The 27,091-nt window shown below is 42.3% G+C and overlaps 1 protein-coding gene across 1 annotated transcript; it reads right to left on the reverse strand.

The window, feature by feature from the left end:
* On the reverse strand, nucleotides 1-24,852 carry rnf217 (ring finger protein 217). The gene is made up of 6 exons (XM_064990941.1): nucleotides 23,874-24,852; nucleotides 8,659-8,880; nucleotides 8,174-8,338; nucleotides 7,029-7,230; nucleotides 5,786-5,857; nucleotides 1-4,316 (listed from the first exon to the last, which is right to left on the reverse strand). Exons 1-6 carry the CDS (start codon nucleotides 24,783-24,785, stop codon nucleotides 4,240-4,242), a joined length of 1,650 nt encoding a protein of 549 aa, XP_064847013.1. The 5' UTR covers nucleotides 24,786-24,852; the 3' UTR covers nucleotides 1-4,239.
* Nucleotides 24,853-27,091: the final 2,239 nt, after the last annotated feature.

Here is a 27,091-nt window from a genome sequence, read left to right on the forward strand (position 1 = left end):
GCGTTTTAACCATCACTTTTTAATGACTCCACAATTACATCTGACACAAACAGCTAAACGTGAATGACATGAACTGTGAAGATAGTGGTGCAGCAGCACAGAAGAACCACAAACAAAAGTAGAATACAAATCTGTGCATTTGATTTTCATAAACCAACCAATACATGAAAAACGACTATTGGTGTTGTTGTAGCTTTAAACTACTAGATAATTGACATCTACAATGGGTAGATCAGGAGAAATTTACCATTTCAGTTGTGCAAGCTACAGATGTTTTTGGAGCAGAGATGAGACCGTCAATCCTATATCAATGATCTTTGTAAAGGCACCAGTCATATTTTTATGGTAACCAGGCCACAATGGCACGAATAGGGGCTTCAGCCAGCCGATAAGCCCCCTGGTGAGTTCAGACGTTAGAGGTGGATCCTCCACCTACCCAATCCGATGTCAGATTAAAATGTAACATGTATACACTAAAAGTGGCATCAAACAATGGCATCTTTAATATACAGTTGAAGTTGGAAGTTTAGATACACCTTTGCCAACTACATTTAAACTTAGTTTTTCACAATTCCTGACATTTAATCCTAGTAAAAATGCCCCGTCTTAGGTCGGTCAGGATCACCACTTTATTTTAAGAATGTGAAATGTCTGAATAATAGTAGAGAGAATAATTTAATTCAGCTTTTATTTCTTTCATCACATTCCCAGTAGGTCAGAAGTTTACATATATTCAATTAGTATTTGGTAGCATTGCTGTTAAATTGTTTAACTTGGGTCAAACGTTTCGGGTAGCCTTCCACAAGCTTCCCACAATAAATTTATTGTGGGCGAATATTGTCCCATTCCTCCTGACAGAGCTGGTGTAACTGAGTCAGGTTTGTAGGCCTCGTTGCTCGTACATGCTTTTTCAGTTCTGCCCACAAATTTTATAGAGGATTGAGGTCAAGGCTTTGTGATGGCCACTCCAACACCTTGACTTTGTTGTCCTTAAGCCATTTTACCACAACTTTGGAAGTATGTTTGGGGTCATTGTCCATTTGGAAGACCCATTTGCGACCAAGCTTCAACTTCCTGACTGATGTCTTGAGATGTTGCTTCAATATATCCACATAATTTTCCAACCTCATGATGCCATCTATTTTGTGAAGTGCACCAGTCCCTCCTGCAGCAAAGCACCCCCACAACATGATGCTGCCACCCCCATGCTTCACGGTTGGGATGGTGTTCTTCAGCTTGCAAGCCTCCCCCTTTTTCCTCCAAACATAACGATGGTCATTATGGCCAAACAGTTCTATTTTTGTTGCATCAGACCAGAGGACATTTCTCCAAAAAGTGTGATCTTTGTCCCCATGTGCAGTTGTAACACTATTCTGGCTTTTTTATGGCGGTTTTGGAGGAATGGTTTCTTCCTTGCTGAGCGGCCATTCAGGTTATGTCAATATAGGACTCGTTTTACTGTGGATATAGATACTTTTGTACCTGTTTCCTCCAGCATCTTCACAAGGTCCTTTGCTGTTGTTCTGGGGTTGATTTGCACTTTTCGCACCAAAGTACGTTCATCTCTAGGAGACAGAACGCGTCTCCTTCCTGAGCGGTACGATGGCTGCGTGGTCCCACTGTGTTTATACTTGCGTACTATTGTTTGTACAGATGAACGTGGTACCTTCAGGCGTTTGGAAATTGCTCCCAAGGATGAACCAGACTTGTGAAGGTCTACAAAATCATTTCTGGGGTCTTGGCTGATTTCTTTTGATTTTCCCATGATGTCAAGCAAAGAGGCACTGAGTTTGAAGGTAGGCCTTGAAATACATCCACAGGTACACATCCAATTGACTTAAATTATGTCAATTAGCCTATCAGAACCTTCTAAAGTCGTGACATCATTTTCTGGAATTTTCCAAGCTATATAAAGGCACAGTCAACTTAGTGTATGTAAACTTCTGACCCACTGGAATTGTGATACTGTGAAGTATAAGTGAAATAATCTGTCTGTAAACAATTGTTGGAAAAATTAATTGTGACATTCACGAAGTAGATGTCCTAACCAACTTGCCAAAACTATAGTTTGTATAGCAATTTGTGGAGTGGTTGAAAAATGAGTTTTAATGACTCCAGCCTAAGTGTATGTAAACTTCCGACTTCAACTCTATTATCCAGGTGATGACTTGGTGAGAAAAATTGTCAAAATTATATCTGGCAGATACATCTTTAAAATCATGTAAAAACAAGCAATATGTGTGACAGGTTTTGATCACATAGTACAGTGGCAGCTACAGGAGCATGCAGGGAAAGACAGCCATGGAGAATGGTAACAGAATGTTCCCTGAGATTAATTACAAAAGCCTAATAGAGTTCAAATTCTGTCCATGACCTTTGACATTGTGGTAACTGAAGTCCACACGGTAAGTAGTGACCGAGCATTCATCGATCATCATCATCATCATCATCATCATAGTCTTTGTCATTAATAACACAATAATAATCAATGCAGAGCTGAATGTCTGATATATACAGCGCCCACAGTGAGAAGGTTGGGGATTTGGGGGGATAGGGGGAAGACGTTGGACAGGCCCAATGTTGCCAAGTTACATCCTTTTAAGATTCATAAAATCCACCATTCCCCTGGCACAGCTCCAGGTCTATTGTGTGGCTTTCAAAAGTGTACTTACATCAAAGGCCACTTTTTTTTTAAAGTCTAAGAGATACTTGATTGACATCTGTGTTACAAACACGACTGTTTTTCCTGTGCTGATGTTGTGCACAAATTGATTTGGTGTTAGGTTAATTACCATTCCCTATTGTAATCAGTGTTTTATATTAAAATGGAGAATGGACGATAGTTAATTATTAATGATGTCAAGACACCGGGATTACAAGCCACACATTTGATGTGAACAAAAACCCCTGACATGACTAGTATGAACTTCATGGACACATTCATATACAAACAGCATGTACGACACTTGAACTAGATTTAAATAATGGAAGACTATGGGAAAGTGGTTGTTGCAAGCAATCTAGTGAGTTTGAAAGTGAGTTCCTTAAATAGGCTCCTCAAGGTAAATAACAAAACCTTGACTTCTGGATCATTTACGGTTCTTACGGTCTGTCTGTCCATTGGTCCGTCCTCCACAGATATGTTTTAAATGTGTTTTTAGATCTATTCTCACAGAAAACATCTGATATTGACCATTGAAGGAGGCAGAAAATGTATCCAATGTACATTTTCAAAACAAATAAATATATTGCGGCACATGAAGCACTTTTCGGTTATTGTCTGTGAAGACTCAGACTTCTCCCATTCGTTAAATTGGACCACATTTGTCTGCATCATTTAGGACAATAGAACACTTAGTAAAACAGAGATAGGGTAAAAACCCTACTTTGCAAGTATGGATGAGATTATTGATAAATGATTACTAGGCATCAAACAGAAGTTATTTCAACAGTGCTGTCCCCATTGTTTTTTACAATGAAAAAGACTTAAATGCATTTTGTTGACGATGCAAATACCAGTGTTTGTGTGTGTGTGTGTGTGGGCACAGCACTCCGAGGTTGGCAGGGGCGGAAGCGGCCGAATGGAGCCGGAATCTCACTTACAGGAAACAGTTAGGGATTGGTCCTTAACAACGAGAAATCAATTGCTTAATGTGATGTAACTATCTATGTATGCACCACAATACAATCCCTGATATTTGCAGGTTCTCAGGGTCTGCAAAAGGCATTCTACTGTACGTGTAACCAATAGAATGGTGATAAACTCACCCACACACCTTGAGGGACTCTTTCCCATTCTATCCAATGTGTTTTTGTTTCACTATCCATGCTATATGAGCCCAGACAAAAAAACAAAACCAAACAACAGTACTAAAAACCATTCAATAAATAACCTCAAACTTTTCTAAAAGAAATTGAGTGGCTTCTTGATACCAGAGGCTGTACCTTCCTGTCAGTTGGCCTCTCCTCAGCAATCCTGGTCACTAGTGGGAGGGAACAGTAGTAGACTGCTCTGTGTGCTCTGTGAGCCTTCAGATCCACAGGCTGGAGGAGGAGCCACAGACAGTTTTGTGGTGGGCATAAAATAGAGAGAGGAGCCCACTCTAAAGCATGGTTCTTCTCAGGCTGGGACTAGAAACTAGTGGGGCGTGTTGGAAGGACCCCTCCCCCAACCCTGTGTCTCCTCGCTGGGCCACGCCTCTGGAGCAGGGTCCTGACCACACTGTCATGGTCCTCAGCTCAGAGCCAGCGGCCTGTCCCCTGGGTGCGCTTCCGTCTCTTCTTACAGATGTAGTAGATAGGGAAGGCCACGAGGCCTGAGAAGAGAGCGGAGCAGAGCAGGAGAGAACAGGCAGGTTAATATATAGAGCGAGCAGTAAACTCAGTGAAATTACTGACAGTTAATGCATGCAAATGATGTGACAATTCCCACAAGGAAGTGGCCTTTTATTGTCCCCAGCACAAGGTGCACCTGTGTAATTATCATGCTGTGAAGGGGGGGCAGGTAGTCTGGCGGGTAGGAGCGTTGGGACAGTAATCCGAAAGGTAGCCGGTATCAAATTCCCAAGCTGACAAGGTAAAAATCTGTCGCTCCGCCCTGAGCAAGGAAGTTAAACCACTGTTCCCGGGTGCTGAAGATGTGGATGTCAATTAAGGCAGCCCTCCGCACCTCTCTGATTCAGAGGAGTTGGGTTAAATGCGGAAGACACATTTCATTGCATTCAGTTGTACAACTAACAAGGTACACCTTTCCCTTTAATCCACTTCTTGATATGCCACACCTGTCAGGTGGATGGATTATCTTGGCAAAGGTATGCTCACTAACAAGGATGTAAACTAATTTGTGCACAACATTTGAGGGAAATAAGCTTTTTGGGCATTTGGAACATTTCTAGGATCTTTTATTTCAGCTCCTGAAACATGGGACCAACACTTTACATTTGATATTTTTGTTCAGTGTACAATATTTTTTATCTGGAAGCTTTCTATTTTGATATTGCTACTATGCAAGTAACCATTTTACTGTACCATTTACACCTTCTGTATCCTGTGCATGTGACAAATAAACGTAGATTTTATTTTATATAGTGTGTGTTTACCAGAGATGGTAATGTGAAGAACAACATGACCTGCACAAAAGTCAGACTAGGATATAGGTCAAGGACTAGATAAAGTTTATTTTCACCTGGAGTTTTTGAAATCTTTGGTTGTTTACTATACCACCTTACTCACTCTGTTTAGCACATGGCCTCACATGAGAATCTTTAAAGAGATGGGTGGGGCTAAGGCTTAAGAGGGTGTGAACGATGCTGAATGGGTGTAGACAAAGGGGAGCTCTTCAGTAGGTGTAGCAAAACATTCAAGGGCCATTTTCTCAAAGGTGGGATAACAAGTTCATCAACTTTAAAAGCAGAATTACTTTCCCATTGTTCCTCAACTGCACTGTGTGATAGAGCTTAGAGTGTTTACTTTTATCCAACGTAAATAACGACATTTAACATTTTGCCGGATTAACAAGTGACTGTCAACAGCTTTATATCAGCGTGTCATCCTCCCCTCGCCCAGTGTCGCAGAGCTATCTGAACAAGCAGACACTTAGCCGCTTCTATCTGTTTACACCAAGACACAGGTGGCCCTCGCCAGCACACCACAGCCACTGAACAAGCCGAGTCACACTACATGACCCAAGAGAAAGTAACACATTATAGATTATATCTAAAGCACCACTGGTTATCTAATGTGTCAAGTTCTCTTGAGGATTAGAACAGGATGTAACAGTGCTTACCTACGACCAGGGATAAAGCTCCAACCACCATCACCAGGACTATGACAACAGGGGCCACCACCACTTTACTTACTGGAATTGGAGGAAGACAGAAGAGACAACACAGATGTTCATAACGGGTCAGGACAAGTACACACATGAAAATGCATGGGGAGGACAGGGGAGTTTGGAATAGCAGTTTCGTAGACAGCACATCAACATTTTCAACAGGCTATCAAACATTGGTTGAAATAGGATCCTGCACAATTACGGGGGGGGGGGGTGTTTGTAGTTGTTGCGCCTGCATATGGGGGGAAACATTGTCAAGGCTGTCAAAACAATAGAATATGAGTTGTGTGAGCAGTGTCTTAACAGAAGGTAGAGATGGGTGTTGGAGCCCCTCTGAAGGCCACATTAGCCCGCAGTCAACCGTGTGTCAGATGTTTCCATTGGCAACCTGCAGCCTCTGACTAACTTTAGCTAACCCCACTCGGGGAGCAACAGCTGAGGCCCCGCATGTCACTACACGCCACACTGCCTGAGCCCCTGGGGATACGACAGACACCGACTTGCAGTCCGAACACCTCTTAGAAAGCTACTGCATCTCTCGGGAGAGCTGTTCACTATTCAGAGACGGCAGGCAGGGTCACAGAGACACGCGTAACCTCAGATAAGGACGTTCTGCTGATAAGGGTCATGCAAACCTCTGTGGTTGCTACTATAGTACGCCGGTATTGTTCTGACTTCAGAGCCGTGACAACAATGCAAACTTTTAGCAGAGGCAGTAATTGTATCGCGAAAACGGGTTTATGAAAGAGTCATATCAGCAGCAACAAGCTAGTACATGCCGTTTTGATCGTCTTCATTATTGTGTGAATTATTCATAAGCAGCGGGATTTGATTAAGAGGATGAAAGGCCACCCACATGGTAATTGAAGTTTCCTCGTCGCCCCCGCCTGCCTATCTATCTCTCTGAGTCTGATCACAGAGACAAAGGAGGAAAGTCACGGGAAGTGTCATAACTACATTCAGCAGTCAGGCATAAGGCCAAAAAATTACAATTGCTAATCAGAGCATCTTTTTAAATCAGCACTAGAGGGTCTATATTTTCTATATGCCAGATTTTCAGAGGCTACTGATTGCTTGATCACCTAATAATAATAACCATAAAAGGTAATGGTTAATAACTTAGTAAATCCCAATGTGTCCCTTCTATGAAGGCTTTAAAGGCCTCTGGGCCCGGGCCGAGGCTGGGTAGACTCACCACACACGGACCCCCGGACCAGCCGGCGGAGGTGGGGCTTCTCAGGAAGGTAGCGGTACTTGCAGCCGAACACGCTGAGGTTGGACGTGTGATCCCCGAAGAATCGCAGGTGGCGGTACTTCTCCCCACAGCGATAGCAGAAGTTGGTGCTGCACTGGGTGCAGTTCATGTGATCGCAGCCCTCCGTCCTCTGGATGTGGATCTGGGGAGCGTGACATCATCGGGAGCGACATATGACTTCATGAATGCTCCGTCTATAAAGCCTTTCGAAGTCGTTGTTCGTCTCAAGTGATATCCTAACTTCTGCACAAATTAATAACTCTTGAGAATATGTAGCAATTACGAGACAATCAGTTAGTTCATCGAAGGTCTTTTCAGAATATAAAACACAGGCTGTAGCCTATACTTCAAGCTGTGTGGTGGACAAAGTGTTTTGGCTTGTTTTAAGGAAAAATAATGAAACATTTTGTCCTGATATCTGAGCCTCACTCAAACCCCTCTCCCTGACTCATGCCGACTGACAGTACATTGAGAGGAGAGTGCTGCCATGGACAAACAGCCAGCTCGCAGCCTACACATCAGTGATGGATCCCAACACCTTGAAGAATCAGCAGTCCAGTGTTGTGTTTGCTGTTGTTGCTCTCCAAAAGGCCCATAACTGTTCATGAAACAAAGCGCTGATGTGGCTCACTAAATCTAATTTGGTATGGACTTTCTGCCCCCAGGCTCAGTCTTATGACTTCCTGGAATGCTTCATTTCTAGCCATCGTTACAAGTGGACTAGGGAGACAAAGACAACAACAATATCTCTCTGTCTCTCTCTTTCCTAACCCTGTGTCTGAAGCTCTGAGAGAGAGAGAGAGAGAGAGAGAGAGAGAGAGAGAGAGAGGGAGAGAGAACTTGCACTGAGGACACTGTCATGGCTGGAGAACACCTGGTCCTCTCTTGAGATTCTTTAAACACAAATTAGCAGGTTTTTCTGAGATACAGGGCTTGCTGTGTTTGCTCACTTTAAACACCACCTTCCTAGTCAAGTGAACACCCTTTAATAAGGACCATCGTTTTGCTGCAAAACTGTCGACCTAAATCTCCCTCAAGGAGCAAGTTTTGCCATTTTTGTAAACTCTCCTGGCCTTGTCACTCACTTTGCAGCGGGGGCACTTCTGGGCGTTCCTCTGGCCGTGCTCGATGACGCTGGCCCAGTGACGCAGCAGCTTGTCCCCCTTCCTGTAGTCCCGGCATTTCAAACCGTCGTGCCATGGGGCTTGGCACTTGAAACACCACACAAACTGACACTTGGTGCACTGGATCTGCAGAGGGCATAGACATGTGATCGGCTAGATGCACGGCATACAGTGCATAGATGTGCCTGTCTGCACAGACTAAAGCCTCCATCATTAATTATGCACAATGATGCACTTTGCCGATGATTTAAGGAACCAAGTGTTTCCCAAAGCAGTACACAAGGTCAGATTATATGCATTCTTCAGAAAGACATATTTTCTTATTATTACTGTATACTATCGGGGTTCCTGCTAGAAACAGCAGAGGCCCTGTACTCACCTTTTACTTGGGCTCAGTCCATCTGTATAATATCTGATCTCAGAACAGTATAGTCCCTCTCTCTCACCTTGTATTTGTGGTCTGCCTTGCTGGGGGTGCGTCCTTTCAGCGAGGTGAACTGGCTGCACTGGGGACAGGGTTTGGTGCTGGAGTCGACCCGGCTCAACTCCAGGAAGTACTTGTATTTAGCCACTTCCTCGCTGCCCAGGTGGGACACCACCAGGCTCTCCTCCAGGTAACCACTGCACTCCGTGATGGGGCACACGATGTCCGCTCTGCCCACCCTGACCTGGGGCAGACATAGACATTACACAGATCAATGAAGAGAGACCTGGTTCATGATCTACTCTTCAGAATGCTGTATGACAAATTAGGATCATCTACCGAATGGACAGTGGTCATACGAAAACACATTGCCATTGGCCTTAGATCTGGTTATCAAATATTGTCAATACATGAAGCTACTGGATTACGTAATGTGTTATGAAGATGAAGGGTAGACTAAGCAATACAATTACATACAATACAGCAGCATTGCGGTTCTTGACACACTCAAACCGGTGCACCTGGCACCCACTACAATACCCTGTTCAAAGGCACTTACATTCATTCACCCTCTGAATGATACACAATCCATGTCTCAAGGCTTCAAAATCCTTCTTTACAATCGGTCTCCTTCCCTTCAATCTATACCGACTGGAGTGGATTTAACAGGTGACATCTATAAGGGATCATAGCTTTCACCCGGTCAGTCTGTCATGGAAAGCGCAGGTGTACCTAATGTTTTACATACTCATTGTACATGGCCTGGCGGGTACTGTAGGCTAACTGACATAAGGCAAAGTTAATTGTTACCATAATACCCTTATAATATAAATACTGTGTGTGTGAGTGTGTGAATGGGGGGGGGGGTCTTTCTCAATGCTCTCATTCCTCTGTGACCCCCACTGGTTCCCAGAGGCAGGAGTAGAGCAGGGAGCGAGGAGAGATTTCTGGTATCAATAAGGTCTCATTCCGCCCACATTGTTCACGTTGACGTGGTGTCAGACTGGGACTTCCTGGGTGAAGCTGGAAGGCTTCCATGAACAACAGTCGTGGCCTACTACTACAGCTGTGGAAAACAACAGAGGAAGAAGGGCCCTAGTACAAGGTCTCAGTGAGAGTCTTAGCCCCCACCCCACTACCACCGAAGAAGGCATGGTACAGACAGAAGGGCAGGCCAGGTCCAGGCCTCCCAGAGGATTAGTACACAGTATTGCTGCTCTGATCTAACTAATCCTCAGCTGGCTAGGCCTGTAGTACATACAGTAGAGTAAGCAGACGCTAGGGCAGGGGGTCAGCAACAGGTGGGCCAAAACTGACACACAAGTTTTAAAAACAACGTGTTTTTTTTATGTTTGTGTCACGCCCTGGCCATAGTTTACTTTGTATGTTTCTATGTTTTGGTTGGTCAGGGTGTGATCTGAGTGGGCATTCTATGTTGGATGTCTTGTTTGTCTATTTCTGTGTTTGGCCTGATATGGTTCTCAATCAGGGGCAGGTGTTAGTCATTGTCTCTGATTGGGAACCATATTTAGGTAGCCTGGGTTTCACTGTGTGTTTGTTCCTGTCTCTGTGTTTTGCACCATATAGGGCTGTTTAGGTTTTCGCACGTTTGTTTTTTTTGTTTAGTTTATTCGTGTATAGTCTCTCTATTTAAATAAAATGAATCACAACCACGCTGCATTTTGGTCCGCTCCTCCTTCACCAGACAAAAGCCGTGACAGTTTGTCAAAATACACTGGAAAATCACCAGGAATCCAGCAAAAAAATTAGCTTAATTTAGGAAATCTGTTCCCAAGTATTCCCACAAAATATATATATATATAAAAAATGTGATCATGTCTCAATGTAATCAAGTTAGGAAAATAGTGTCATTTTCAAATCTCTTTTTGGCCTTATTTGTGGTCAATTTGTAGTGTACAAATTATTATAATTATGCTCCAAGCCCCCCTCAGACCATCTGTTCTGACAAAAACCGGTCCACGGCTGAATGTAGTTGCCTACCCCTGGACTAGAGAGTGACACAGCAAACCTCTGGGGTAATGCCCAGCAGACTGAGCAGGCTCCTAACACTATGACAGTCTGACCTCTGGCCCTATGGGCTGTTACTGGCCCTGCACTCAGCTCAGTTCCTCAGGGCCAGGCTGTCTACTCTGTTCTGCTCTGGGGTTGCTAAGTGCACCGCAGCAGCAGCTCAGCCATTGTTGCCCAATGAGCTCACATGAGAGGTTGGTGGTCAGAACTAGGTAGGCCTAAAGTGAGAACAAAACACAGACTGTTCTTTAGAGATAGCTGATTGAAAACTCTCCAAGAAAGAGGAGTCACAGTGCAACTGAGATGATAATCTGGTGAAACAGTGGGATATCAATAGTACACTGTTCTTTCCCGGAACTATGAAGTCAGCCAACTCCCGTGGAGTGGGGACCTTCATTTGACTATAGTCCAGCTGACTGGTCTGGACAAAATAACATGTATTAGCTAAAAATGTAATATGTGTATTTATTCATTACAGGCTTGGTTCCTCTAATAATATGTCTGGCCTAATGTATGGGCACCAGCATGATATACGTATCTTCTAGGGCTGAGAATTACCAGGGACCTCACGATACGATATTATAATGATACTTAGGTGCCGATACAATATGCATAGTGATTCGATACTACGACTGTCATGGAAATAAAACTTCTGAAAACATGTTGGCTCACTATTTAAAAAAGAAGATGGAGAACGAGCTATAGGATAAAACATACTGGGAGTTTTGACCGACTAGCGCTAGCTAACGCTACCTACAGTAGCATTTTTTGTTTTACAAATCAATACCTTGAGCCAAAGTTAACATAATATTGTTGAAAAATAATATTGAAAAATGTGACTGTATCAATATTACCCCAACCCATCACTAATAACTACTGTGTGTGTAAATAAAAGGAAGTGAATATGTGGGAAGTTTGTGTTGTGACTTGCATTGGGAATTCCCAGCTATTGGCTAAACCTGCACAGACAAGGTCACAGGCTTAGGACGAGCTAGGCTGTGATGCTGATGAGACGAGACAGTCTGTAAGAGTCACCACCTGTGAAGGTAGTGCCCAGTGACGAGGGTGTCCCCTGGGCGACCCTGGAGCCCAACTCTACACCCATCAACCAGGCCACAGGACAGTGACCCTGTCAGCCAACACGGCAGGGACACTAGAGCAGTGGCAAGGTGTGAAAAATATATAGGCCTATTACATCTACCTTCCCTTCCAAGAGCAGTGTGCTCCTGGATTTTGCCAGGGCATACCATTAGTGGTCTAGTGCTGTTTTTTAGTTTTTATTTGATTTAACCTTTATTAAACTAGGCAAGTCAGTTAAGAACAAAGTATTTTTTACAATGACGGCCTACCCCGGCCAAACCCTAACAACGCTGTATTTTAAAAAGCCTAATTTAAATGGATAAATTCTTCAAATACAGTTGAAGTCGGAAGTTTACATACACCTTAGCCAAATACATCAGTTTTTCACAATTCCCGACATTTAATCGTTGTAAAAATTCCCTGTCTTAGGTCAGTTGGGATCACCACTTCATTTTAAGAATGTGAAATGTCAGAATAATAGTAGAGACAATGATTATTTCAGCTTTTATTCATTTCATCACATTCCCAGTATTGCCTTTAAATTGTTTAACTTCGGTCAAACGTTTCGGGAAGCCTTCCACAAGCTTCCCACAATAAGTTGGGTGAATTTTGGCCCATTGGCTGGTGTAACTGAGTCAGGTTTGTAGGCCTCCTTGCTCACACACGCTTTTTTAGTTCTGCCCACAAATTTTCTATGGGGTTGAGGTCAGGGCTTTGTGATGGCCACTCCAATACCTTGCCTTTGTTGTCCTTAAGCCATTTTGCCACAACTTTGGAAGTATGCTTGGGGTCGTTGTCCATTTGGAAGACCCATTTGCAACCAAGCTTTAACTTCCTGACTGATATCTTGAGATGTTTCTTTAATATATCCACATAATTTTTCTACCTCACGATGCCATCTATTTTGTGAAGTGCACCAGTCCCTCCTGCAACGAAGCCCCACAACCCTGTGCTTCATGGTTGGGATGCTGTTCTTCGGCTTGCAAGCCTTCCCCTTTTCTTCCAAACATAACGATGGTCATTATGGCCAAACAGTTCTATTTTTGTTTCATCAGACCAGAGGACATTTCTCCAAAAGTACAATCTTTGTCCCACTGTGCAATTGCAAACCCAAGTCTGGCTTTTTTATGGCGGTTTTGGAGCAGTGGCTTCTTCCTTGCTGAGCGGCCTTTCAGGTTATGTCGATATAGGACTTGTTTTACTGTGGATATAGATACTTTTGTACCAGTTTCCTCCAGCATCTTCACAAGGTCCTTTGCTGTTGTTCTGGGATTGATTTGCACTTTTCGCACGAAAGTACGTTAATCTCTAGGAGACAGAACGCGTCTCCTTCCTGAGCGATATGACGGCTGATTGGTCCCATGGTGTTTATGCTTGCGTACTATTGTTTGTACAGATGAACGTGTTACCTTCAGGTGTTTGGAAATTGCTCCCAAGGATGAATCAGACTTGTGGAGGTCTACAATTTTTTTCTGAGGTCTTGGCTTATTTCTTTTGATTTTCCCATGATGTCAAGCAAAGAGGCACTGAGTTTGAAGTTAGGCCTTGAAATACATCGACAGGTACACCTCCAATTGACTCAAATGATGTCAATTAGCCTATCAGAATATTCTAAATCCATGACATCTTTTTCTGGAATTTCCCAATCTGTTTAAAGGCACAGTCAATTTAGTGTATGTAAACTTCTGACCCACTAGAATTGTGATACAGTGAATTATGATTGAAATAATCTGTCTGTAAACAATTGTTGGAAAAATTACTTGTGTCATGCACAAAGTAGATATCCTAACCGACTTGATAAAACGAAAGTTTGTTAAGAAGAAATTTGTGGAATGACTCCAAACTAAGTGCATGTAAACTTCCAACTTCCCCTGTAATAGAGCCAGATGCGTGTCCTTAGTTCATCGCTGGGCCAATTGTGCACCGCCCTATAGGACTCCCAATCACGACCGGTTGTGATACAGCCTGGATGCCTCTAGCACTGAGATGCAGTGTCTTAGACCGCTGCGCCACTCGGGAGCCTAGTATAACTGCCCTGCTGCTTCAGAGCCAAACACATGTGAGCAGAGGAGAAACTGTAGTCCACCACAGTCTAGCAGGGATAATAATGAGCGATCTCCGGGAGTGCGTTTTCATCCCTCTATTAGGCCTAATTTTAGCCCTGATTTCACTAATGACCAGAGGTGCAGATTAACTTTATTAGGCTTCTGTCCTCAGGCGACCCCCCCGGGCTATAGGTCTCTTTCTCACTGTCCATTGCCCTCACACACACACACACACACACACACACACACACACACACACACACACACACACACACACACACACACACACACACACACACACACACACACACACACACACACACACACACACACACACCTGTCCATGGTGTTCAGCCTGAACCAGTAGAACTAGCCTTGGTAGAGGAGTGGCACAAGATAAGACTGGTAGCAACGTGACAATGGGCAGCAAGAAGCAACACAATGAATACTACCTAGGGTGGCCCCTTCTATACTTCCTTATGCTATGTCACACTTCAGCTATGCTCATGAAACGATTTGCGATGCTGACGTGAATCTACAGATACTCAAACGTTCAGCGTCGGTTTGATCACAGCTTTGGAGAATCAGTCACGTCCCTACCAGTGTTATACTGTCCGTGTTCGTCATAATAAGATGTTAGGGATACTATTACGTAACCATGCAAAAAGACAAGCGAATAACAATGTGTCTTGCAGCATTTGCAATACTTTGATATGTACTGAGAGGAAAGTCTTCATATTCTCTGACAGGGATGACAAACCAGTGGTATGCCAAGCTCATGTATGTAACGCCTCTGAGCCAATGTGAGGGACAGGATTGAGACACGTGGCATCACACCGGATCTAGAGGGCAGGATAACGTCCTTCATGGATCCTGGCAGAAGGTCAGAACATTGCATTCGTCAAAGACTGACCGGCACGCAACTACTTTATCAGCCTCTTCTCATTGAGATTCATTGAGGCATGTTTATTTAACACAATTAGACAGACTAAGCCAGATAGGAGTTTCCTCTACAGTATAAAGATGGCAAGCCAATAACAACGAGTCCCTTAATCAAAGGAAATAGGAAGTAATAATATGTTGTAATCAACCAAAAGGGGAAAAAACGAGTCGGAAGTAGACAATACATGGCTCGGCTGTAACAGGGCTCAGAAAGCAAGGAGGAACTGAGGATACGCTTGTGGCTCGATTATATGAAGAATCAGCCATTTAAATTAGGCTTTTTAAAATGCAGTGCCTTTTTGCACCCAAGACATGGTGAGGAGATTGAACTATTTGTATGTCCATCCCTTTGATCTGGCAGCATCACATGAATTGAGAGCAATTTCGTGGTATCCAATTGGTAGTTACAGTCTTGTCTCATCGCTGCAACTCCCGTACGGACTCGGGAGAGGTGAGGGTCGAGAGCCGTGCGTCCTCCAAAACACGACCCAACCAAGCCGCACTGCTTCTTGACACAACGCCCGCTGCACCAATGTGTCAGAGGAAACAATGTACACCTGGCGAACGTGTCAGCGTGCACTGCGCACGGTCCGCCACAGGAGTTGCTAGTGTGCGATGCCGGCCAAATCCTCCCCTAACGCGGACGACGCTGGGACAATTGTGCGCCGCCCCATGGGTTTCCCGGTCTGGACTCGAACCGAGAATCTCTAGTGTCACAGCTAGCACTGCGATGCACCACTTGGGAGGCCCCTCACACAGCCTATTATAATCAGACTATAAGACATACAGGCTTTTATCATCAGACCAGACTTCACCCTAACAGGAATACGAATACAGATATTAAAAGCAATGACAGTTTTAATCATTGCAGGCAAAGCAGCTATCAGAACTCCTCCAAAGAAAAGACACTGTAGGACTCAAGAGCTGGTAGGCGTGTACTTCAAGCCCACATCGGTTGAGACAGAAAACTTTGACCAATTATTGGACAAGTTTTGGAGAGCAACTAGGCCTAAACTGTAGGGTAGGATCCATAGAACTCACACAAAGCAAGGAATGCCTAAAACTCTTTGAATCATAGAATGTACTGTCCACAGGTCACTGGAAACGCTTAGAAACCAGTGCACAAGTCTGAGAACATTTGAGCCTAAGAGAGCCAACAGCAAATCCTCTAAATCAAGGTTTAATGCACTGAAAAGCAATAGGCATGACAGACACTGCCACTTTATGAAGCAAGCAGTTGAAGTTACTGTGTTTAACGTGTTAATGTACTGTAACAGACATTACACTTTGTTTGGCGCAGGAGAACCATTTCAACAGGCAGGTTTTACAGGTTAGCACTAGCAGATTCATAACTGCCAAAGCCAAGCCAAAGAACGCAAGACAAACCCTAACAGTAGAACAAAGGGCCCTGTCATTCCCCAATTACATCCATTAGACACAACAATGTCCACACAGTGCCTAATCAATTGGGCACATTTTGAATTATACAGCTATTACAGCATAATAATATCACTGTGAGCAGTAGCAGCAACAAACCACATAAACTATGGTTGGACAGGATGACTGTGCTGCTGCCCCTGAAACCCTCAGCCTGCTCATTACAGCCTGGAAACAATTGAATTTGCCAATTCATCCCTAAAGAAGCCCATGTGAACATGGAGGAATTCCACGGTAACGGAATTACTCTTTGACCCAGTTTTTTTTCTTCTCTCATTTAAAATGTATGCCAAACAAAAAAAACACAAATTTCGATGTTTAACAAACCATACAACTCCATTTACACGGGACTACTTTGAACAATTTCCACTGAAAAAATGTACAGAGGCTAATTTGGTGGAAGAACTGTGCAGATGTACACTTTAGTAACGGAATTACTGTAAAATCTCTTTAAGGTTTGTTATGTGACCACGTTTTCCAAAAACAGTGCCTTTAGAAAGTATTCATACCCCTTGGACTTTTTGTTCATTTTGTTGAATTACAACCTGAATTCAAAATGTATTACTGTTTTCCCTCATCCATCTACACAAAATATCCCATAATGACAAAGGGAAAACATGTTTTGATACATTTTTGCAAATGTATTGAACAGGAAATACAGAAATAACTAATTTACCTAAGTATTCACACCCCTGACTCAATATATGCTAGAATCACCTTTGGCAGCGATTACAGCTGTGAGTCTTTCTGGATAAGTCTCTAATCTTTGCACACCTGGATTGTACAATATTTTGCATTATTGTTATTTTTTTAATCTTCAAGCTCTGTCAAGTTGGCTGTTGATCATTGTTAGACAGACTTTTTCTGGCCATAGATTTTCAAGACGATTTAAGTCAAAACTGTAAGTAAGCAACTCAGGAACATTCAATGTTGTCTTGGTAAGCAACTCCACTATATATTTGGCCTTTTGTTTTAGGTTATTGTCCTGCTGAAAGGTGAATGTCTCCCAGTGTCTTTTGGAAAGTAGACTGAACCAGGTTTTCCTCTAGGATTTGGCCTGTGCTTAGGTCTATTCCATTTATTTTTATCCAAAAAAGCTCCCTAGTCCTTGTCGATGACAAGCATACCCATAACATGATGTAGCCACTGCCGTGCTTGAAAATTTGAAGAGTGGTACTCAGTGATGTGTTGGATTTGCCCCAAACATAACACTTTGTATTCAGGACATAATAATATAATAATAATAATAAATAATATAATAATTAGAGCCTTATTGCATACAGGATGCACATTTTGGAAGATTTTTTATTCTGTACAGGCATCCTTCTTTTCACTCTGTCATTTAGGGTATTATTAGTATTGTGGAGTATGTTCTTGATCCATCCTCAGTTTTCTCCTATCACAGCCATTAACTGTTGTGAACCATTGACTTCATGGTGAAATCCATGAGCAGTTTCCTTCCTCTCTGGCAACTGAGTTCGGAAGGATGCCTGTATCTTTCTGGTGACTGGGTGTATTGATACACCATCCAAAGTGTAATTAATAATCTCATCATGCTCAGAGGGATATGCATTGTCTGCTTTCTAGTATTTTTACCAATCTACCAATAAGTGCCTTTCTTTGCGAGGCGTGGTAAAACTCCCTGGTCTTTGCGGTTGAATCTGTGTCTGAAATTCACTGCTTGACTGAGGGACCTTACTGATAATTACATGTGTGGGGTACAAAGAAGAGTTAGTCATTCAAAAATCATGTTAAACACTATTATTGCACACAGAGTGAGTCCATGCAACTTATTATGTGACTTGTTGGTGAAATTCTTACTCCTGAACTTCCTTGCCATAACAAAGGGGTTGAATACTTATTGACCCAAGACGATTCCACTTTCACTTTTAATGAATTAGTAAACATTTCTAAAACATAATCCCACTTTGACATGGTAGGGTATTGTGTGTTCTAGGCCAATGACACAACATCTCAATTTAATCCATTTTAAAATTCAGCCTGTAACACAACAAAATGTAGAAAAATTCATGGGGTGTTGAATAATTTATTGAAGGTACTGTAAATATCTGCTCCGAATTAAGATTCAAAGATGTCTGCAGAAAGAATTGGGTGTCAGCTATGACATACTTGAGTTTACCTTGAGTCTGAACAAAATGTATTTTGGTTATTGAACTACAGTAAGTGAAATGGATTTACACCCGGTAACAGAATTATGGTAACGGAATTACATCATGGGTCCCTGATCTGTACTACACAGATATTCATATGAACGTTATTCTCCTCATGTTTCACAAGTTTGGACATCACAGCACAGCACAGCAAAGCAGAGCACAGTAGAGTACAGTAAAGTAGAGTCTAGTTCAGTAGAGTACAACATAGTGTTCTCTACTCTACTTTTCCTTCATGTACTCTATTGTACTGCTGTGCTCTGCTCACTGTACTGTACTGTGCTGTACTCAGTAATGTATTGTACTGTCCAAACTTGTGAAACATGGTAGGTTCAGAGAAAGGCAGCAAGAGAGAGATGGAGAGGGATTGTCCAGACGAAGACACTTGGTTTGACCGCCAGACAAAAGAAAGACAACAGTTATGAGCTGAACATAACAGTATGCAAGTGGAAGGGACAACAGTAGCAGGTGACCCCACTGTGGTTTGTGACTATTATAATTTCCCATTGAGGCTAATTTAGTTGCAGTATTTCTGTTACCGACGTGGTAACAGAAACAAGTTTTAATCTCTTAATAATTCATAAACAAATTTGATATCAGTAAAATCACTATAACTAATTGGTAGGTCTACAATTACTTTTTACCTCTGTGAATTCATTATCCTCCCTCCTAATGAGGGAGAGAAATTAGAAAATATCTTAAAAGGTGCTACACCTAGAATTTCTCCCCTACAGTATGTGGAAGCTAGGTGAATTGCAATAGCACTAGGCTGCATTAAAAACAAATCTCCCCCGTAACATGGCGCAGACTCGTGCTTGAGCCTTGTTATTGAAAATATATTTCAGAGAGATTTAGAAGGTACAATGATTCCCTACCATATTAAGTGTTTGCTTTCTCAAATACACAAAAACTGAACGAACAGTGTAGAATTTTTTCAACATTGGCCGTTTTACCCGATTTCCACCAGATAACCACAAAGTCAAAACAGCTTTCCCATTTTGACAACAGATGCCACTCCAGCAGGAGAAATCAATATGCGAATATCACAGCTAATCACAACACTTGCGGGTAAGTAATACTGTGAAACACTATCCTCCCACTACTGGTGCAGATATACTGTATCATGAACATTTTCTGAAATTACAATGCAAAAATATGTGGGCTTTTGGTAATAGAATTCAAGGCACAAGGCAACATTTCTTAAACTTACAGAAGGTAAACAATTTCTCCAAAACTAAACATAAGTGTTGATATTAGTTGGTAGTGTCTTTACATCAACATCATTGTGTTTTAAGACATTTTCTGGAAGACGTTTTCTCAAACCCCCTTTTCCTTCTGTTTATCCAAAAATCAAAGCCTTTGCTTATGCCAACATTTTCTTATGGAAAATGGTTGAAAAATGTATCTATGCTTTAATTTTCCCAAAAATATAGACTCTCAGCTTTCATTTGACACCAAATTTGATATGCTCCTATGAACTTCGTATGTTGGCGCTGATGGGTCTTTTACATGGAAATGCTCTTGTGCTGTATCAGTCCCTATCCTGACCTTGATGAGTCAAGGACTAAATTGGATTTGAGTCAAGGAACAGTCTGCAATCTGATGCTACATAGACGACAATAACAAGATCCGTCTTGGTGGCCAACTGACATCGTCTTCAGAGAGAAAACACAGCAGCACACAGCCTCTCGTGGAAGAGCAACAGGATTTCATTAGGTGCTACAGGGACAGAGCTCTGTGATTAGGCCAGCGTTTTCCAAGCTAGGGGTCGCGGCCACATGTGGGGTCGCCTGATTTGAAACCCTGAAAAAAATAAAAAATAATAATACATCACACTTTGTTCATAGAACCAGGGTTACGGCAGTAACCTCCAGTAGCCGCTAGAGGTCTGCTTTCGTCCTACAAATGAGGCTGTATCTTTTGAACGGTTGAAGCTTCAAAATATTAGGACCCTATTACTGAAAGATAAGACACTCTGGAACGTGTACATGTGTCCTGTTTCACTCTACAATGCCAACAAGCACAGGACCCATTAGAACAGAGAGTACTAGATCACCCAGCACAACGTGTAGTTTTGATTTACACTGAACAAAAATATAAATGCAACATGTAAAGTGCTGGTCCCTTACCTCATGAGCTGAAATAAAAGATCCCAGATATTTTTTCCATATGCACAAAAAAACGTATTTCCCTCATATTGTGTGCACAAATTTATTTACATCCCTTTTAGAGAGCATTTCTCCTTTGCCAAGATAATCCATCAACCTGACAAGTGTGGCATATCAAGAAGCTGATTCAACAGCATGATTATTACACAGGTGCACCTTGTGCTGGGGACAATCAAAGGCCACTCTAAAATGTGCAGTTGTGTCACACAACACAATGCCACAGATGTCTAAAGTGTTGAGAGAGTGTCCAATCGGCATTCTGACTGCAGGAACGTCCTCCAGAGCAGTTCCCCGAGAACTGAATGTTAATTTCTCTACCATAAGCCACCTCCAATGTCATTTCAGAGAATTTGGCAGTACGCCCAACTGGCCTCACGACCATAACCACGCCAGCACAGAACCTCCACATCCGGGTTCTTACCCTGCGGGATCGTCTGGGGCCACTCACCCAGACAGCTGATGAAACTGAGGAGTATTTCTGTCTGTATTAAAGCCCTTTTGTGGGGAAAAACTAATTCTGCTTCGCTGGGCCTGGCTCCTAAGTGGGTGGGCCTATGCCCTCCCAGGCCCACCCATGGCTGTCATGTGAAATCCATAAACGATGGTGTAATTAATGTATTTTTGATGTACTGATTTCCTTATATGAACTGTAAGTTAGTAAACTTATGGAAATTGTTACATGTTGCATTTTTTGTATGCATTTGGTTGAGTTGTCAACTAACAAATTCAATGTGAAATCAACAACAAATGTCACCATGTCATTGGATTTATGTTCAAATTTGGGCTACGCTAATGACTCTTTGCATATCCAATCAGTTTTTGCACATTGATTCAACGTCATCACAGATGTTTGGGATTGAAATTAAGTCTTTGCCCAATGGGAAGGCACTAAATCAGACTGTGGAAAATTAACATATTTTCTACACAGAAGATCATACAACATTATTGCCTGATTATCTTCTGAACTTCCCAATACCTTTCTGATGCATTCCAGTCACTTCAAACCATACTTTCAGATTGAAATACGGTCAAAAGTACAGTCAGACTGATTTGTAATAGACTCTAATAGCCACAATTATTAAAGTAAACATTGGCCGTTGATCACATCACTTTAATTATATATTTATATTTTTACATCGCGGGGTTGTGAAAAACGCTGGGGAACCGCTGGATTAGGCTATCAATTACAGCCACACATTACAATCTCTACCCCTACCTCCGCTGCTGCCATCAGCCGTGAGGATAGACAGCACACCCACAGCACTCAGCCAACAAATCCATTTTGCAGGCAGTCAGTCAGTGCCTTCACTGATGTTGCAATTTCTTTACTTGTTTTTTCTACATCCTCCATATCTGTGCAAACCACCCACAGACACCACATACAGGTTTTCTGTGTTAGTCGTCCATAGAAACTTTGTATACCATAGTCATCCCACACAGTCATCCCACACTTTATTCAAGGATAGACAGGGACACGGATACATTCTCTGGGGAATGCCTAACATATCCCTTCACTTTACACTCAGTAGCACAGAGTTAGGCCTAGTTATCCTGTTGAATTCCATAGCACAACACTGTCGCAGATTGTTCCTTACATGAGGAGCCAGTAGGTTCAGCAAGCAGGAAGCACATGGCTTCCCTAAACAATGAAAACAATGGCTGAGGCAGGCAGCACAGTTACAACACAATGGGATATTCCTTCCATCCCTTCTCCCCAAGCAGCCCAGCAAAATACTGACACATAGGCATAACACTAATACTTAGATGGAAACTTGTTAAACCTGTTAATTTATCACTATACTAACCTACATCCCAATTACTTGTCTCTCTTCCAGGCTGCAGCGGAGACAGACTATTTTGACTGGGTCTACCTCAGGTAGTTGAGCACATGGTGTACAGTGTAATACTAGACCCCAGTACTCTCCCAGCTGACTGCCCCAGCAGGTGTTCCTCCTCGTGGTAACGAGTCTGAGCACATGGACCAACACTCCCATTGGGTATATAGTACAACACAGGTAGCCAAATGTCTACATACCACTGCATACTGCACCTGGATAAGCTATTGACATGCCAATGAGCTAGGGAGTGTCTCAAATTATCCCAAAGCTAATCCAATGAGGGTAAACATACATTTGTGTTGTGAAAACCCACAATAATCACAAGTTAGGCCTCGTTTGAATATGTATAGGCCCTATCTCTTTCTGTGTCACTAGCTACATTTCCATCAAATTGGCGACAGATTTTCATGGGAATATTCTAATTTCCGCATGAAGAGAATATGTGCATTTTTCCCACCAGTGGTGTGTTTCTACTAGACTTTATGCAGATAAAAAGTGCGTCATGACGTAGTGCACATACAATGTAATGCTTCCCTTCCGTTTTCATGTACCGAATAAAAATGTAAAATTTAATGCATATCTATCGCATTTTCAACTCTACCAATTGTTTTTTTTTCACAAAAACTGTTGCGTTAAATAGCAAATGTGCCTACACTGGGGTCTTGGCTACTTCGCTCTAGCCAACAGCCCTTGGGCTAAATGGTGTGTGATTTCAATAGGTTTCCTATGGGGGATTGACAGTATAATTTAAAACAACATTATCTGTTGTGTGGAACTCCAACCATCTTTGTGGTACGATTTGAATGTTGAAATGTCTATTTTCTTACTATTTGAGTACATTTATCAGCCAAAACATGACACCCACCATGTACTCAAGAGCATGTTGTGTCTCAACCGATGGTGGGAACAACACAAAAACTTAGATGGTGTAAAATAGGGTCAAAGGTACAATATATACAAATGTGAAGAAAACAAATCGCCTTTTATGCGTTTTTAGATAACATTAGATTAGATTGCATTAAAAGGTTCAAAAAATGCATTTCAAAAAAATAAAAATACGTTTTCCAGAAATTATAAAATGTTGACAAAACTAAGCTTTTAAATTATGTCAATCTCAACCGTTTATCTTTTCCAGTGAGGAAGACATGGGTGTCTCATGGTTATAGTGGGGCATGCAAAATGGGTCACCTTTGAGCACCTTATCTCTTGAATGTTTTGGCATTCAGGTCCAAAAAAATACCTTTCTCTTAGCACCTCTACAATGGGCAACTATGTATGGAAGGTTTCGTTCAAATCAAAAGGGTTGCGGATTTACCCTGTGTCTATTGAACGCACACACACACAGACACACACACACACACACACACACACACACACACACACACACACACACACACACACACACACACACACACACACACACACACACACACACACACACACACACACACACTTCATCCAAACGACATAGAAAACATGTGACGCTGGAGACAGCCTTCAGTGAACTGTGATGCCAGGTTTATACCTGTGAACTGATGTATCTCTTCAGGCATTCCTCGCAGACAGCCTTCTTGCAACAATGTAGCGGCTTTATGTGCTTGTCGTCCAGACAGATGCGACAGGTCAAGACAATTGATACATTGTAATCCCCGTTGTAAAAGTTGTTCAGAGTTCTAGGATCAATCAGGTTCGATAGGGTGTATGGCTCCGGGACAGAGGGGTGGCCTAGTTCCAAATCGCTCTGCTGCTGCAAATCCGTGGATGGCTCTGTGGCGACGTTTGATGTTGACGGAGTTATCGCCCCATTATATTGGTGTTCTCCGGCATTGTCAGCCGGTTTCCTGTAGTTATCGTTTGCAATACAGTATACCGTACAGTAAACATGTTCCTTCAACTGTACGACATCGTCGTCAGCCCTGCTACTTTCAAAAATTTCGTCAGAATCTGTTACATCGAATTCATCCAAATCGGATGACGTTAATCCCTCTGTGTGATCTGCGATTTGCTCTTCTCCACCCTTCGTTTCACTACCACTTGACTTTTCAAGGTCCACACAATCAGTTCGTTCATTTAAAACAATTTCTACCACGGCATCCTCTGGCTCTTTTTGGTCATCTGCTGAATTGTTATTGGAATTCGGGGGGGATCTCGTCGTCCCGAAATTCCTCAAAATATCCACTGCAGTCGGTTTTCTGAAACTGTATCCTTCAACATTTTCTTTGCAACTCGTTCTCTCAGGTCTGTGTTTGTGCGTCTCCGATGCCCCGTCTTGTGCTCGGATCTTTGTTTCCCAGGCATCTTGAATAAAATCTGTGCCTGATGTCCCAACTTTATCAAACACTTCTGATGGATTGCAGACTGTCTCTTCGTCATAACTGCTGACAAAACTAGGCATTGTACACTTGTAAACATTGAGAGAAATGTGTTCATCTTCCATTCCCAAGGTATAACTCCCCGACCATGCACACGTTGTCGCTTCCCCTCCAACTCCAGTCCAGATACTAACAAAACAAAACAAAGCCCAAGTCTGTATTTCTGCTTCCGGGTCTGCGTGTGGGAGAAAATAAATCCGTAACGTGGTAGCTGTTTGACTTCATCCAAACATCCAGCTCTTTGGCTGTGGCAAACGGCAGCGCATTTGTCAATGAAAAATACGCAAGAAGGTTTCATACATATCCACCTATTACGTTTTGGTTTTATTTTACTTTGATAGTGCAGTCTGGGGGATCCTTGTCTGCCCAGCGACAGGCTACCTTCAACCAAGGTAGAAACAATCTAGCACTTTATGATCTGTCATTTATACGCAATTGTGTAAAAAGGCCTCACCTAATCAATCTATGGACGCACCTGATGCCATAAATAAAGGACAACATTTTTATTCCACAAATTGAGGAATACCTCAAGAGTTGGAGAAAATTACGGTATTCCAATTATAATATCCATATTTGGTCAGATTATAATACCTTCTACCATGACACTTGCCAATTCAGGCTACTAGACGCTTTCAATAAAACTATTCAAAATCGGAAAGTGATGGCACTTCATTTCACAATTGAATATATTTATTCCATTTATTTATTTGCCAATGAAATAATCATCAGCAATACATGTGTGGTCCAGTGGCACACTGACAACATCAACAGTCAACAGAAGAGGGTAGTAATAGTCTATAACACATCACAACTGGGGAATTTGCATTTAGGATATGTAACTGCGACAGAGGAAATCTGGTTTGCAAGTCGATATAGAAAACGTAAAAAAGACAAGCATATGTGCAGACTGTACAGTTTTCTTCAGAAGGGCTTCAGGGCTAAATTACCTTCATATTAGGCCACCAGGGCTAATGGATACGTGCTGAATCAACCCCGTGGTCAAATTAGTCGATTTTTCCAATGCCAAATGGACCCTCGGGGCTGCGTTTTATATATACATGATTAACATACAGTGCCAAGAGGGAGAAATTCAGCTAAGACAAACAACTTTCACACATAGAGCTAATATTGTATTTAAGAAGCCAACTGTAAACATGTGGATATGTTAGCTTGGTAGTAAAATGACTAATACCATATTGTTATCAAAACTAGGTTCATCAAGATAACCTCTTGATAGGTAGTATCATGAATATGTGAACATTAAACAGTGTATTGTGTATTAAACTTTTTATAAGCCTGCTTGTTAATGTTGCCAATAAAAAACAAATTACGGCATATTTTACTTTCAAAAGACAGCGGAGATGCTGACTTAGACTCTGAAATCCTCCTCACTGGGAAAAGCAATGGAACAAAGTAGTACTGTGATATGGCTCATGATCAGTCATTACTCGCTCTGAGGCTTCCCAACCTCATTATATCATATACACTTCTCCACTACATATGGTTCCTGTGACAGGAGGCCCAGACAGAATGATTGACGGAGGCAAAGAGGAGACAGACACTAATGGGTAGGAATGCCTATGTCATCAGAAAAAGAGCTCTAGAGATGTCCCTGATGTTCTTAGTACTATTTAGCATAGGAGCCTATATGCTTTTTTTTTCTCCGTATTCATTCATTTTCTAACACTGGTAGGTCTCACATGACTCTCTGATAAAACAATCTGTCACATGATGGCACCTCTTTGGTCAGCTTGGAGCCCAGCTGCAGTGTGACTCTGATGGAGGTTTTAAAACAGACTACTTTGCATTTTCTCTTGAACAGATGGCTGTGAATATTGGTGAGTCTTTGACATTTCATTTTGTGTGCGAGAGAGTGAGCGTTCAGTGAACTTCCAGCCAGCTCTGTGTGTGTTGGGACCATTGCTCTGTGAGCATTACCGCTGTGGTTTCCAAGTACAGACAGTCTCCTTTCCATAATTGGTGTATATTTAGACACAAACACGCACACGCACACACACAAAGATCAGATAAAAATGCAACAGTGTCAAGGATTGATTTCTCCCCCGACCACAGCTCAGCTCCTGTATCATATCAGGATATTATTCTCTTTCCAATTGCCTCATTGGTTAAAGATCCAATTTCCAGTGAGGAGTTGGCAGAGTATTTCCTCTTCTCCCAGAGGGCAAGCTTTGTTTACTATAGAAAGCTGTATAGGTCTCAGGTAACAATGAGCTTCACGCCTTGCTATCTTTCATAAAGGGATATTTCATAGAAAACTCAGGCAGGTGGAAGGTAAACCTGCAGAGATATGTATAGGAGAGGAAAATCTTTACATCCACAGGTAGCCACATGTGCTTGCTTCAAAGGTTTT

Source organism: Oncorhynchus masou, chromosome 16, assembly GCF_036934945.1.
Source record: "Oncorhynchus masou masou isolate Uvic2021 chromosome 16, UVic_Omas_1.1, whole genome shotgun sequence".
Lineage (NCBI taxonomy): Eukaryota > Metazoa > Chordata > Actinopteri > Salmoniformes > Salmonidae > Oncorhynchus > Oncorhynchus masou.

Coding starts and splice junctions, on each gene's coding strand:
- rnf217 (XM_064990941.1), bottom strand. CDS start 24,785: ATGGAAGATGAACACATTTCTCTCAATGTTTACAAGTGTACAATGCCT. Junction 8,881..23,873: donor AGAGATACATCAGTTCACAG/GTATAAACCTGG, acceptor TGTCTGCCCCAG/GTCAGGGTGGGCAGAGCGGA. Junction 5,858..7,028: donor GGTCCGGGGGTCCGTGTGTG/GTGAGTCTACCC, acceptor CTCCAATTCCAG/TAAGTAAAGTGGTGGTGGCC.